The sequence below is a fragment of the Neodiprion fabricii genome, chromosome 7, assembly GCF_021155785.1.
Source record: "Neodiprion fabricii isolate iyNeoFabr1 chromosome 7, iyNeoFabr1.1, whole genome shotgun sequence".
NCBI classification, from domain to species: Eukaryota; Metazoa; Arthropoda; class Insecta; order Hymenoptera; family Diprionidae; genus Neodiprion; species Neodiprion fabricii.
The window spans coordinates 8,653,431-8,668,027 of NC_060245.1; the positions used below are offsets into that span (position 1 = coordinate 8,653,431).

Genomic DNA, 14,597 nt, shown 5'->3' on the forward strand with positions numbered 1-14,597 from the left:
TAACCCCCATGTAGGTGTGTGTCGTATGAGAAAAGAAAGAGGAACGCGGGCAACAGATCAGGTGTGTGCCGCGTATCTCACTTCTACTTCCACTTCCTCTAAGACTCGAACAAGGTACGGGGCGTTAGAGATCACGTATTGCTGATTGTCTATTTAAATTCCTTTATTTTCTTTATTAAATATTCCGCAACAGGACTCACAAACAGTTCTTGGAATTATGAGTCGTGGAGAAGGAATGTGACATGGTTAACATCGCGGAAAAAAAATGTGGAGAGGTTCATGTCAGACATGCATCCGGGTCGACGAAAACAATTCTGGGAGCTATTAATTGCGGAGTGTAGGGTGGTTGATATCGCATGAGAAGCCGCTCAAGGTTAACCAGAACTTTCCTAAACATTTTTGATTTTCCGGTCGATCGCTGTGACGTTATCATGCATTTGAAATTTCGTGCAGTTGCGCGTGCGCAGTAGGTCAAACCATGTTCCAGACTCCCCCTTATGAGTCTACTAACAAGGGTGATTTACAAAAGAACGTTCAGAAATATGCACAAAGCGACTACGAGTTATGATTATGTGTCGTGAAATAATCCCAGAACACCTGGGATAATTGAGCAGAAATGCTAAAAAATTTGAAAATCAAGTTTTACGAATTATTTCAAGGTGCAGCAACTGAGAAAACTGTAATACCAAAATGTAATGATGATATTTTCTCATTTTTGTAGCTCATACACTTGGGGTCAATGAATCTGAGACGGCTGATTTTTTACACTAAACATTTATGTTGGCAACACAAAAAAACCTACAGCGCCGTAGTCGGCCGAGCGAGAAGCAAACTCAATCTCAGTAAACATAACATAACCCATGACTCTTGAATCTTGACTCTGTTTGACTACGTAATACAATATTGTTAACGTCAAAATTTTGTCAGCAATAACTGTTTAAAACCGCACTTCCTCAATGGCAGCCGTATAACGAATACCTAAGCGCTTAGGAATGTCCTTTAATGTAAGTTTTCCCGGTTTAACTTTTACTATATAATTAGATATGAATTCTAAACATGTTTGTGCTCGATGAGCGCCTACTAAGTTCTCTGTAATTGAATTAGTTATTACTTTTGTTTTTTTTCCAATAAATAGCCTGATGATGGCTGGTTGGGCCTAGCCAAAACGTCGCTAAAAAAATCTTAACGGTTTCACACCTGTTAAAATGGACCTTCCACGACGAATTCTTTACTCATATACATTCGCGGGTCGCGAAAATCCACACGTATAACTCGTCTAGCTACTTAGGGTGCATCAGCTGGGTGGGACACACGCTATCCTCGTGGGGGTGATCTCATCATCGCCTCTGGGCTACACCCTTTTGCGATCTCCCCTCCGCACCCTGCTACGTAATATGGGCCTTGAGATGTGGGAACCGCGCCATAGGCTAAGGCGGAGGTACCTTCCGTAATAGTATACAAATTGATCGGGGTGCTATTCCCCATAACATTAAGACTGTCCCTCATAAAATAATTAGAGTAGAATAAGACGTTTTAGACAGGCTAGCGATACGTAGGTTCGAAATCGAGGATGACCTCTTGTAGTTCCTACTTTTATGCAATTAGATCTGATATTACTTCTGTCTAATAAATTTGCTGCCACAAAATAGTTTTCTCGGACTTTTCCGTTTACACCATAAAGGTTTTTACACCCAAGCGAATCATATTTCACCAAATTACTCGTGAAATAACTGTGTTGTTATTGAAATCACAACTTCTCAACCGTACTCGAATTCATCCTTTTTTTGTACAATCCAATCAAACGCCATTTTCTGTTAAAAATGCCTCAAAACCATAACGGAGTACACAAAAAATAATAAATGAATACCAAAATCCGCAAATAACACACAGATTTCATGTCATCAACGTTTTAGAGAACATTTTTCTCGAAACTCAGGGTATCCTGAACTTTAGTGCATTTCTTATTGATTATGGACAACAAGAGCTTTGATTGAAGCAAAGTTGATTTGACGTGCGCAAGGACAGCTATATTTTTTAAATATGAATGACTTGTTGCAAAATAAAATACTATCATTGAGAGGCGCTAAAAGAATCAGCTGAAAATCACTAGAAATCGCTGAAGTTGAAACTGTTTTTTTATACTTCTATACGCCCAGGCCATGCAAATCATTAACTGTTACAATGAAAGCATCTCATTTCACTTACAATATCCTCGTGTACATTTCAATTACAATTTCTGCCGGCAAAGTTATTCACCATCCCATATTTTCCATGATTATGCACATCTGGAAATAAAGACGCTCGATGCTTTTTGTAGAAGTATAAATAAGAAAATATAATACATTATGCATTGTTTTGATTCGTTTGTGCAGTAAGTATCGTAAAAATTGAAAATTGAGGAGAAAAAAGGTCATGCACGAGGACTCGAACCCGCTATCCCTGTATAACGAGCCTGAAATTCTGCTGCTGCACCAACCGCTGTTTAAGCTATGCGATAAGGTAAAAAATTTTTATACTGACCGCTCCGCGACAAAACTTTTATTTCAGAAACGCTTGGCCATCTAGTGCTCCCGCTTAAATGAGTTTCATTTCTAGTAAAGCTTCACATATACCGTAGATTCGGAAGAAACTGGTAATGACAAGGTCTGGCCCTCCTTCCCCTTGGGGATGGCCCCTACTCGTCGTCACCAATTTCTTCCAAATTCACAGTATATGTAGATGTATATGTATGGGCTTCACTAGAAATGAAAGTCAGGCTAGAAATGAAACAAGGCTTTTTTGATTGGTATGAATCACGATATGAATCAAAATGTACTGTCATACAAGTATCCAATTCAGAAATGTACCTGTAGCTTCAATTGTAGTATCTGGGCACTAATATCATTTATGAGTTTTTCGTAATCTATACTTGGAACTTCAACACCAGGAAATAGATCCGAAGTAATCCCGATGAAAAGTGGTAGATCATCTGTAGTGAGTTTTGCAATATTCATATCTTTCATGGCCAAAATGATAACCTGCAAAGAAAACGGTCCAGTATCAGGTTTTGAAATACGATTACAAATACACAAGCAGGATTGTTCCATACACTTTTCATTTGCCATCAGCCCAAACATGTACGGAAAAGCAGGAGTATATGGATCCATGGAATTAGATGGACCTATTGGTTGGAAAACGAGCATGCAGTCAAATTGACCATTTGAGTGTGTTCAGTCCTACCTAACCTAATATACCTAAGCAATATTTATAAAAGTTTGTATACCGCTAAACTGACTCATGAAATTTTCCACATCATGAGTGGAGGCAATCCCAAGCCAGGTTTTACCCTACGGGTTGGCAATGCCTCCCACCCTCCTGAGTTCAGTCAGTATTTCACACGTTTGCTTAACCATCAAGTCAGTCGCCGTCTAATAGTCAAATCGTCGAGTCATCATCGAGTTTTCGTAAGTCGAAGTGCACTTTCACCGACAGTATTAAGGACGCAACTCCTTGAGTACACTTTGCTCTCGTATAACACATGCAGCTACATGAGTCACTTTGCTTACTTGCACGCTCACAAATTACAATTGTACCTTTACACATTTCGGTATTAGTAGATCTACTTGTATTAACGAACTTGGAATGCGCAACCTCATATGTGTATCACCTATATGTCATCGGGATTGAATCAATTACGTACTTTGTTGTGTTCAATCCTAATTTCGTTCACACGTATTCAGAAAATTAACGCGTCATTCCAACACAATGTAAATAATAAATCTTAACAGTATGAATAAAGTATATTAAAAACGGTCAGTCGATGTAATTCGTAACATCTGAGTTCTATTCGATAATATTTATACTCAAAAATTTCATCACACAAAACTTTGTTTCTTGCATCAGGACAGAAATTAGAAGCTGGGTTTATGAACTTAGAATATTTAATATGGGATTCTCCTAATTCTGACAAGGGAACATCACCAACCAGCCTCAGAATAAAACAAAACTTCACTATCTCGCCCCCTGCTGATGTTAATAAGAGCATCGTTAAAAGGTACAGCTGATTGCTAGAAAAGAACATAAAATGTTCGGAAGGAATAGTACAGAGTTAGGGTTATATTTGTATGCATGAGAATTGATGTTAACAAATCTGTGAAAACAATGGAACCATCAGTAGAAACAATTATTAAGCGGTGGCAATTTAATACAAGTAGCGCTGTTGGTTTCCTCCGACACACCACTACATTCCGAACGCGGTTGAATACCGTATCATTGGTACGATTTCACTATGTCGGAGATTTTTCTCTTCCCTTCACCCGAAAAAATTATTGAGAACAGTGCTCTACAGTGCTGAAGAATGTTTCATATGTTTCAAATGTTATTAATACCTACAAGCATTCAGCTACTCGCTGATCATCGAACTTCAATATTTCAGTGAGAAACTGTTTGATTGAACACACTCTGCTCGTCACTTCTGTGATTTACCAAGGGGACTCATTTGTGTTCTGTATTGCCGGGTGAGAGAAGTTGTATGTAAAAGATAGCACATTCGAAACCTGCCTTACCCACCTTCAAGAATCCCTATTTTTACGTACTAAGCCCTCGTGTTTTGTTATACTCATAGGCCCTATGTTTCCCTCTGTCAAACTAACAGCTGACCATCCCGTGATATCAAGGTTAACTGCTGAGAACAACTGATTACATACTTTGCTTTTGTAGATTGCAATTGTCTTGATTAACGAATATCGTTCGGTTGACCATTTGGCATCGGTTTACGACTTGGCATCCAACAACATTCTATTATCGCAGCTTATTCGTCCTTCAATAGGTTGTGTGTTTTCAACGCGTCTGCAGTAGTATAGCAAGGAGAGTTCTGAGAACAAACACCTGATTTACCGACCGAGCCGCTCCGCGCATCCCAGACGCAAACCCTTGAAGGTTACCCCCACTCTCGTCAGATGAAACGTGATCTACCGTACCGACTTGAGGTCAAAAACATGCAACCTTACCGACAATTGTATCGGTCAACGGTAAGAATCGCACTGCCTCACTGACAATTCTCATCGGTAGAAGATCAAAATCATGCTGTTTCACCGACCGAAGGTCTGAGTCTCTATGTGGTGCTCGCCTGCCAACAGTAGAGGGCACAGCAGGGGCGTTAACTGCTTTACTGACCTGGATGTCGGTTACCAGTCCCGCATTCTTTTGCCACGATAGGACTGTTGATGTGTAACATCAACCACTTCGAATTCTTTTCCCATGGTAGGACTGCTGATGTGTAACATCAACCACCCCACATTCCTTTCCCAAGTTATCAACCACGCGATATTCCAAAATTAATGGTTCTGAGAATTGTTTTTCACTTACACGGATGCCGGTTTGATATCAACCACGTGACATTCTTTTTGGCTTGTAACTGTCGTGTGAACTCAACGATGAATTTTGAACGGATTCAGTCAAGACAGGAGTGCAAGGTCGACCGATAGCCGCGGTACATTCAGAGCCATGAATCTGTGGTGTTGGGTTACTATCGCTCTAAGAATGCTAAAAGGCGCGCGCGCATTCACAAATATACGTATTTGATATCAACCACGTGAAATTCTTTACTCCCCACCAAATTTCAAATTATGTGGTGGGGGAACGTTATATAAGTTAGAAGTGAAAACTTCATCGACAGTCTTAAGCTGTTTTTCTTGCAAATGAGAAGTGCTCTGGGACAACAACATGAATTGAAGAAACGACTAGAACTGCTCATCAAGAATGTTGAAAAAGTGAAACATCTGTTGAAAATCAGATCTGACCTCAATCAACTCACGAGAGATTTTGAGCACATACAACTCGACAGTAACGATCATGGACTTGTTTTTAATCGAACGAAGTCGCTCGCTTGGAGACACTTCTGCCCTTGAAAAAGCTTTCGGACCTCGAAGTGTACTTCGAATACTTAGTCAGCGGCGTTCTTCGGTTTGAAACGAAATTTGGTGATAGAATCCTTCTGGACTTAGAGGACTCGTTCACGATTTTTCTACCTAACCGACTGGCCAAGGCCCTCCAAGAAGATGAAGATTTGTTCCAGGAGTTGACGACAGCCAGTGAGGAGATAAGGTTGCATCTACGCTATCTCGGCGGACCGTACGGTCAACCTACATTCGTATACGTATGATCTAAGTATTACATTCAAATATCCAGTGACTTGTGGAAGTCTTACGTTCGATAACCAGAAAAAAAAGATTAAAATCATAAATATTCTTCCATTTATCTTTCAACTATCCTGTAAACCTACTGTAACGTGGCAGTTCGGTTAGGCCTGCCCGTTACAAGAGACTCCCTGAACCCTGGGCGAGATCCAGGAATAAGGGTCTAGAAAATCGAGTCGCGAAATAATCTCAGAGAGCGCCAGAACTGGAGTCACGCACCCGAGCTTCGACAGGGACGAAATAGAGCATTGCGACCCAGATATTTCAGGCTTTTGTTTTTAATTTTTTTTTCGAGTGCACCGGCTACCCTCCAGTGACCAACTACAACACCGAACATCTTTCGAGGCAAGGCGAAACCACGACGATCTCGCGGGAAGGACACCGAGGCTGCGGAGGGGGAGGCAACGCAGATCCCTGCAGCGAGGGAATCCAAGGCGGACGCGATTCCCGCTGGCGGCCGGTGCGCCGCAGCCTCCCCGCTCACCCCGCTTACGCCCAACCAAGGCAACCGCGAGGTACCTGCTAAATTTTTGAGACTACGTAGAGCTGCGCGGGAGATGACATCGCGATCTAGCCTTAAGTTCTGCGCCGCGTAGAGACGACAGGTGCGCGGCAAGTTGCGCAATCCCCAAAATCGATGACCGATCGATTGTTGCGCATTCTTAGGGTGATGACGTCACGAAAAATTCGCGCGATGAGATCGGCGTTGCGACCATCCTAGATCACTCGAGTTCTGGCGACTAACTGAGACAGTAGTCACGTGGCGAAGTTGCGTTAGGTCAGGCTTTTCTTTGGGTTTGTGTTATTGTACAGAAGTGGTGATCGCGAGGAATGATGAACAGCCATCGTCACGAGGGAGTTGGACCCTTCGTCGCGTGGATGTGGAGCGGTAAGCGTTGTTAACATTCTCGCAATCGAATTTCGAGGGTAATTGAGTCAAGGCTGATCCGAAAAAGGGTAGCCGTTTTCTTTTGTTAGTTTGCGTGTCGAAAAGTACTCGAAATTCGTTTGCCGATTCTTTTGCTTGGTGACCGTAGCCTGAGTTGCGCGTAAGAGAGTAACGATAACTTCGGGGAATCCAGAAAATCGAGTCGAGCCACGGGTTGAGCCGAGACGTTATTGTCTCGAGCTTGAGGGTGACCGAAGTCCGTTACACGGGGTCATTTCACGTCATCCGACACATCTTCGACTATCGTATAGGTCGCGAGCAATCACGGGGAGCATTCGAATTCGCGACTGCGTCCCGCCGTCGCCGAGGAAGTGAAGCTCGCGTGCGTGCTGATAAGAGTAGGCGTTTTTAGAGGAGGATCGCGGGTGTCGCGACGAGCCTCGCATCACTCTAGTTATTTAATATTCTTTTTAGTTATGTAATATTTTTTTTTTCTTCCTTTTTTTTTTTTGTTTGCATTATCAGTTAGTATTAAGTTGGCGATCAGCGCCATTTTGTAAAGGACGTTCGCGGGCAGCGCATCGAGTCCGATTTTGTTTTTGGTTTTTAGGAAGTAGGGTATTGTTAAGACGGCGACTAGCGCACGTAGGCCGTAGAGGTCTCCTAGATTTATTCACCTTTTTTTTGTTGGTTATAATTTTTTTTTCTAATTTTTATCTTTATTTGGGGTATTTCTACCTTGCTTATTTAGTTTAGGAAAAGTGACATTGTAGTCGGAATCGCGAAGGACGACTTGCGTGGTCGTATTATCATTCTTTTTATTCTTTTTTTTTATCATTTACTTTTATTTCTTTTGTTTTCTTTTGTATTATCGCTGATGAGAAATATATCATTGGGATTTTATAGTAATTTAGCCACATCACGTGTTGGCGTACCTGTGTTGCAATTCTCTCGACCCAAACTTTACCCCTCCCCTCTCCGCGGTACTGAGCTACCGAGCATATAGTCGCGGTGTGTCGTATTAACGATTTCGAGGCGTGTTGATCACCCCAGGCGCCCAACAAACTTCGCGACATTGTTTCAGATCGAGGATACCTCGCCGGACGCCAAATTATTGTGCACGCGGTAAGTTCCCGGTTATTTGCTCCGAGTAACCGAGGTGCAGAAAAATCCACGTCACACTACTTAATCCTCCTGTTAATCCAACTTACATTTTGTACCTTGTAATTGTAACTAGAATTGAGTCTTAAAATCTAAGAAAATGCTACGTCGAACACCAATAAGCAACGATGGAGGATTTGAAGCTGCGTTTGCGTCTTGTAACTGTAATGTGAACTCCACGATGAATTTTGGACGGGTTCAGATGAGACCAGAGTGCAAGGTCGGCCGATAGCTGCGGTAGTATACATTCAGAGCCAAGGATCTGTAGTGTTGGGTTACTATCGCTCTGGGAATGCGAAACATAACTCGGTTTGAATACAGCTCGGTCACGTATTGAGAACAAGGTTGAATCTTACATAAGGTTTGTATTGAAAAAAATTCTCTCTTAAGAGCTAAGGTAAAGGTAAAGGTGTGAAATTACTTCATGAATATTCTTCAAAAAACGGTTTTACTGAGTACAATTTTCAGGGTAGAGTTGACAATTGCTTCACAACGATAGAACAATATGTCTATTCAACAGTATCATGACCAGGATGATATATTCGCCAGGAATGCACGACCGTTCTTGTAGACGCTTCTGCGCAGTAACACAGACCGTACACCCTCGCCATCCGAACAGTATGATGATTTTCTAGCCAATTTTGAAGTATCAAAACGATTTGTGCTGCACATATTGCGTTGGGTATTGTATGAACGTCGCATCCTAGAGACACAGCTGAAGTTTTTTGCAAGGTTTGAAGCGACGGACAGTCAAAGTGGAGCATATCGATGATTTGAACATTCGGGACAATTTTAAGCAACAAATCTCGTTTTTCTTCTCCTTTTACGTACAGGGTTTCAGCTTTGCACAGCCTGTCTTCAATCGTCCACTTAACTTCCTTAAACGGTATGGTTCCACAGCTCTGAGGTAAACCGTGAAAATCGCGTTCCATCCAAGAATTTTGGCTCATGTATATGACGTTTAGACAATCCCATTCGTAAGGTGGTTTGAAGAAAAACACTGATGGAGATGCTCCCGAGTAGATTGAAATTATAGGCAATTCTTTCAATGTGAAAGTATTGTTGAAGCGTCTACGAAAGCTTTGTATGTCAACGATAAGCTCCATCTTTGAACTGTGCGAGATGGTGGGAACGGGTCAGCTTTTATACCAACCTTCTCACCCCACCACTGAGCGGGTTGTATTCGACGATACGATCGTAACCAATCAAGCAGTACGCCGATGTTTCAGCGGGAAAGTTGGCTTCAGCTTCAAATTCAAGACGGATGTCGACAGGTTCGTACTTCAAGGATTCGTTCTGTTTTGAACAGACGGTAACGAATAAGGGGACGTCTCGAAGGAATTCACTCTTTGTCAGCAACGGCTCGGGGTTCTTGTCGTAAAAGGTAGCTTGAAAGTGTGCGTACATCTCGTACAGGAGCGCGTACAGATTACGACTTATGTTGAGGTTCAGGTAACCATACGGATAAGATTGAGAGTTCGAAAATAGCTTGACGTCCGTAATATTGCAATCATCGAAATGACTTGCGTTCTTGCCGGTCTTGTTCTTTCTACTTGTTTGGAAACCCAAAATGACGTACCGAGGTTTTTCAAATTGAGTGGAAGTTTTCACAGTTCAAACGTGTTTTGATATTGTGGGAACTGACGGATATTCATATAATTCCCAATTGTGGAAACTCATCGGAATAGGCGGATCTCTCTGAATGAAATTTAGTGGGTCAACTTTTTTCTGATTCGCGAGTTTCAAATACGGTATTAGCCATTCCACTGCATTGATCGTGATTCGGAATTCCTCATCTTGAGTCTGCATGATTGCGTTGACGTCAGTTTTTGATCTCGTCAAAATTAACTCATGCTTAGCGTTGACAACGATCTTGCGGTGGTCTTCAGTGAAACCCAATATCATGCTGAGCGGTATCAGTACGTCAAAATTACCCTTGGCATCGGTGAATTTTTTCTTCTCTTCTACATCAAGCCATCCAGTGTTCTCCATCAGCCAAGTCTGACCAGGGTGCAGGGAAGCGTAACCCTTTATAAGACTTGTCAAGCCGACGTTCTTGCTACTATGAATCTCAACTGCATCAATTTCGTAGCGAATTTCCTCAAACAGATGACAGATCGCATTGTTCACGAGCTGCTTGTTCACAGTAGCTGTACCATCAGGTTTGAGGAGTGGTCCATGGATATGTACCGAACTTTTGCTGGGTAATATGCATAAATCCTGATACTGAACGGTGATTCGAATTACATCGCTGTTGTGAAAGTTGACGAGGCGTAAGGTTTGTGAGCGTGAATCTCCTAATGCGCAACGGATTAGTTAGAAACGACTTGTGTTTGAATGTTCAAGATTTCGTCCTCCATGGTACGTAGCAGATGATAAAACAGCAAAATCAGATTCTTAGTTGCCGGAAATCTCTCTTTCAAAAGGTGTCAGTTTCCGAACCAGAGCTATCAGGAACTCCCCGTTTCAAGGTGTTAACGGTTCGAGAATCGATCGATGACTGACTTGATCAGGGCATGCCGACTTACTGATACACCTACTCTTTGACAGATTGTTATATACAGTTCCCATCGTTTATTGCGATTTGATATGTAGTCTCACAGTAATAACTTCACCACGAAAATTAACCAGGTCTCTGTCTTGACCCACTAACCGGAGCTGAACGTGATCTATGGTCCTGACGGTGATTGAAAGGTAAATGACGTGCGACGATACTCCCACAATCTCATATCCTGGTGGGACAGTCGAGAAAAACTCGTGAATAGCGTGTACTTTGTGTCCATTGACGTAGGCGCCCGTTGTAATGCCACACTCGACTCGCAACGTGTTGACCTTGAGTATAGTTACAGGTCTGATTCGTGAGTTTTATCAACCTTTGATACAGGTGATATGAATCCTCAAAGTTAAGCAATGAAATCATTTTGCTCAAAGTTAATCGTGTGGTTGCATGTGATTTCGCTGCGTAATGTATTATTGTTGGGTTTGATGGCGAGCCTGATGTCTGTATTTCTCAACACGTTTTGAGGATACCTCTCTATGTCCTCGATCTCATAGCTGTCGGTAGGTATGGTGATCACTTTATCAGCTACGTAAATTTTATTGTGGCCAACATCAACGTTGGGAATCAACTTGAAGGTTAACAATTCTATCAAGCCAAGAGCATAACTTTCATCACGAGCAAGTTCGATCGGTGGGAAATATTGTGCCTCGAGAATCAAAGAGGTTCCCGAAATCGTTAACGAATCATCCATGACTGCAAATGGTAGACTGACTTTGATGAATCACGCACTATGTTTATGCAGCTCACCACTTAGAAATTTCAGACACAAGTGTCCGCATTCAGAGGTATTATAATCTGGGTACCGTTCATGATTGTATTCAACACTACCAACGCCGAGGTATTTTATGAGGTCTGAAGGTGGTTGAAGGTTGCCGAAACTGTCAAAGTAATCAATATTATTGTCACGTTTCTTGTATGCAACCCAGTGTGTTCCCGGACCGTCTTTGTCGTCAAGGTTGATTATAGCTGACTCGTTTTTTCGTGGACCGTTTTCGGGCATTTCGTTTCGCTTGAAAACACCGCGGAAATGCGAACCTTGTGCGAAATATCGGGCCAGATTTGGTCACGTGAGGCTGGCAGGAATTGCCACTAAACGAAAATTCAAATCCGCATGTACGGAGCTGCTCAGACCAAGCGAGCCAAAAGACGATTAGTCGGTCACCAACCACCTATTCGAAGGGACCGCACTATTTCTTATACATATAATACACATAAAGTGATCATCCCGTTGCCGAGTAGTCCGGAGGACAGTAATATTCGAGAACGAGACGAAGAAACCCGGCCGACAAAGAAAACCCCGGGGTTACCAGTAGCTCTGTGTTGTTTGGTTCAATCCCTCTTACTTTTTATACATATTTATTTCGGTCTTTTTTTGGTTCAGCTTCTTTCAATTCTCTGTTTGTGACGCCCATTGGCTCATTTTATCATCTACAATCTTGAGCCCGGCCGTTTTTCGTCTTGAGATTTGAGTTATGCATGGATTGGCCATTGTAAATTGCTTGATTAATTTATTCTGTCCTTCTATTTTCTGTATTTGCTATATCTTTTGGTACGACTATTAGCGTCTGTTCGATTTTACAATTGGACACGTCCATGCTAGAAAGATGAGTTTATATTTTTTGTTGTTCTGTAGTGTATGTAGTTGATCATAAATAAAACAAGTTGGCCATTTTAACTTGAGGTACGACCCGCTCACAATAATTACTGATATAACCTAATAAAGACTTATCACGACCTTGAAGATTTTTGCATATTTCAACTAGTCCCAATCAGTCAACGCTCGACGTCGTGGCATCGCATCTTGTTTCTTAAAAGATGAAAACCAAGACCTGTTTTGTACGGTTTCATATGAAGCCCATTGCCCAACACGATAGCTTCCATAGTTTTGTTGTGTCGTTTGCTCTCTCCCAGTTCTCGTTTAACAGCACTTGCATCGTTCACAGCTTTTGCTGTGTCTGTCGTACCACCAGCAGACGCGTCTGTAGCACCAAGTCCAGCAAAAATAGGCATCAGAAACGGTAGAAAACCACCGACTTTTGAAGGTACCGGTAGGACGCAAGGTGTTCGCACTTCACATTCACCACCCGCTTTTTAACGGCGTTCTCAGCTCCCTTCGGCGCAGTTCGACAGCTACTTTTTCATCGTTGCTTGGAACCATAGAACGTTTTGTAGCATTTATAATTTTTCTCAAGGTCACATTTTTTGACTTTCGAATTCTCATTCCGAGTTTTGATTTTACTTTCGTTGTATTAGCTATTGCCCAAGCGGCTGCTTTCTCACCCAAATTTGCGTCCTTTGCGAGAACCCGTTTCCAAGCTTTCTCAGCCAACACCCTATCAGCCTCGTTTCTAACTTCAAGATTTTCACGATTCTGCGAGTAAGCGATTTCGTGGTCCTTGCAAGCTGAGTCGAGAATATTGATTCCCGGATCACCTCACGCGAGTCTCCTTGTTAGTTTTGTACCAGGCCCACAGTACTGATAGCCAGGTACATGCAATTCGACTGAAAGGCTGTTGATGATTTTATTCAACAGACCCTTGCCACGATGTTGCTGCCTGCTGCTTTGTTTACCGCTGTACGCGATCATGTTCGTGCGTTGACTGAAGAAAAGTGCTTCAAAACGGGGTATTTATAGCAATCCGATCAGTCATGTCCGAGATGCGGTTTGAGAAACAACGTACTTAGCTTTCCGTGAAGAATTTTGACAAACTTTCGAAACAAAATGTCAAAAGGCACAAACGACACGGTGAATTACTCCTGAAAAGTGTACGTGCAATATTCTGTGGACTGTCGAATCGTGGTAAAACTAATGCGTTGCTCACACCTATAACCAATCCCAACGGAATCAGATTAAAAAATATCTACATCTAGTCGAAATCTCTCAACTCACCTGAATACCAATTGTTGAAGCAATTGTTGGACCATGTTGAGAATACGGAGTGTTTTGCGTTCACCAAGCGTGAGCAAGTGATTACACCGGAAGAAGCACGGCCAAACTCAATAATCATATTTGACGATGTAGCGTACGAGAGGCAGGACAATATTAGAGGCTACTTTTGCATGGGTAGACATCACGACGTTGACTATTTCTATCTGTATCAGACATGCGCGCGTATCCCTAAACATCTCGTGTGCGACAACGTGAACTTAGTCGCGTTATTTAAACAAGAGGATTTGAGTCTGAGACACGTATACATCGACCATGTAAACACCGATATGTCTTGCACAGAGTTTGAAAGTGTGTGCTCTGCATGCTGAAACGGTGAGAAGTGCGGCTTTCTGGTGATCGACAAAGACAGTGAGCTCAACGAAGGACGATACAGGAGGGGGTCGATTCTTTTGTTAGCCTGAAGAAGAAACAAAATCTAACGTTTTCGAGCGAGAGACGCAGTAGCGTTGAGACTCAGTTGCGTCAACATGCAGAGCTCTGAAATTTCCAAGCAAAAAGATGTCCTACATCAGACCGCTCAAGCAAGTGCTGCAATCCGTCGAAAACACAAATTGCTCAAGTCGAGCAAGGAATCTACGACCCAGAAATTCAGTGACGTTTTCAAACCAGTAGTGACTCCGTTGCAAGAACTGGTGAATGTTACAAAAGATACTGAACCTGTGAAACAAGAGGTGGAAGAAATTGAAGAAGAAATAAAGCAGATGAAAAATGAAACGAAAAAAGAAACTATTTCGGAAATCGACGATTCCTTTGCCCCGGCAGGAGATGAAACAATCGTAGAAACACCGGTCGAAAAAATCAAGGGTGAGTATTTTGCACTGATGAGAGATGCGAAAACAAACGGTGAATTGGACAACGTGT

General features: G+C 42.3%; 1 protein-coding gene across 1 annotated transcript in view; it reads right to left on the minus strand.

The window, feature by feature from the left end:
* LOC124185963 (dynein axonemal heavy chain 2) overlaps positions 1–14,597 on the minus strand; it is a 670,443-nt gene that overhangs the window by 341,496 nt on the left and 314,350 nt on the right. Inside the window, exon 17 of the mRNA XM_046577226.1 lies at positions 2,847–3,017. Within this exon, the coding sequence (XP_046433182.1) occupies positions 2,847–3,017 (171 nt within the window). The remainder of the gene's footprint in view (positions 1–2,846; positions 3,018–14,597) is intronic.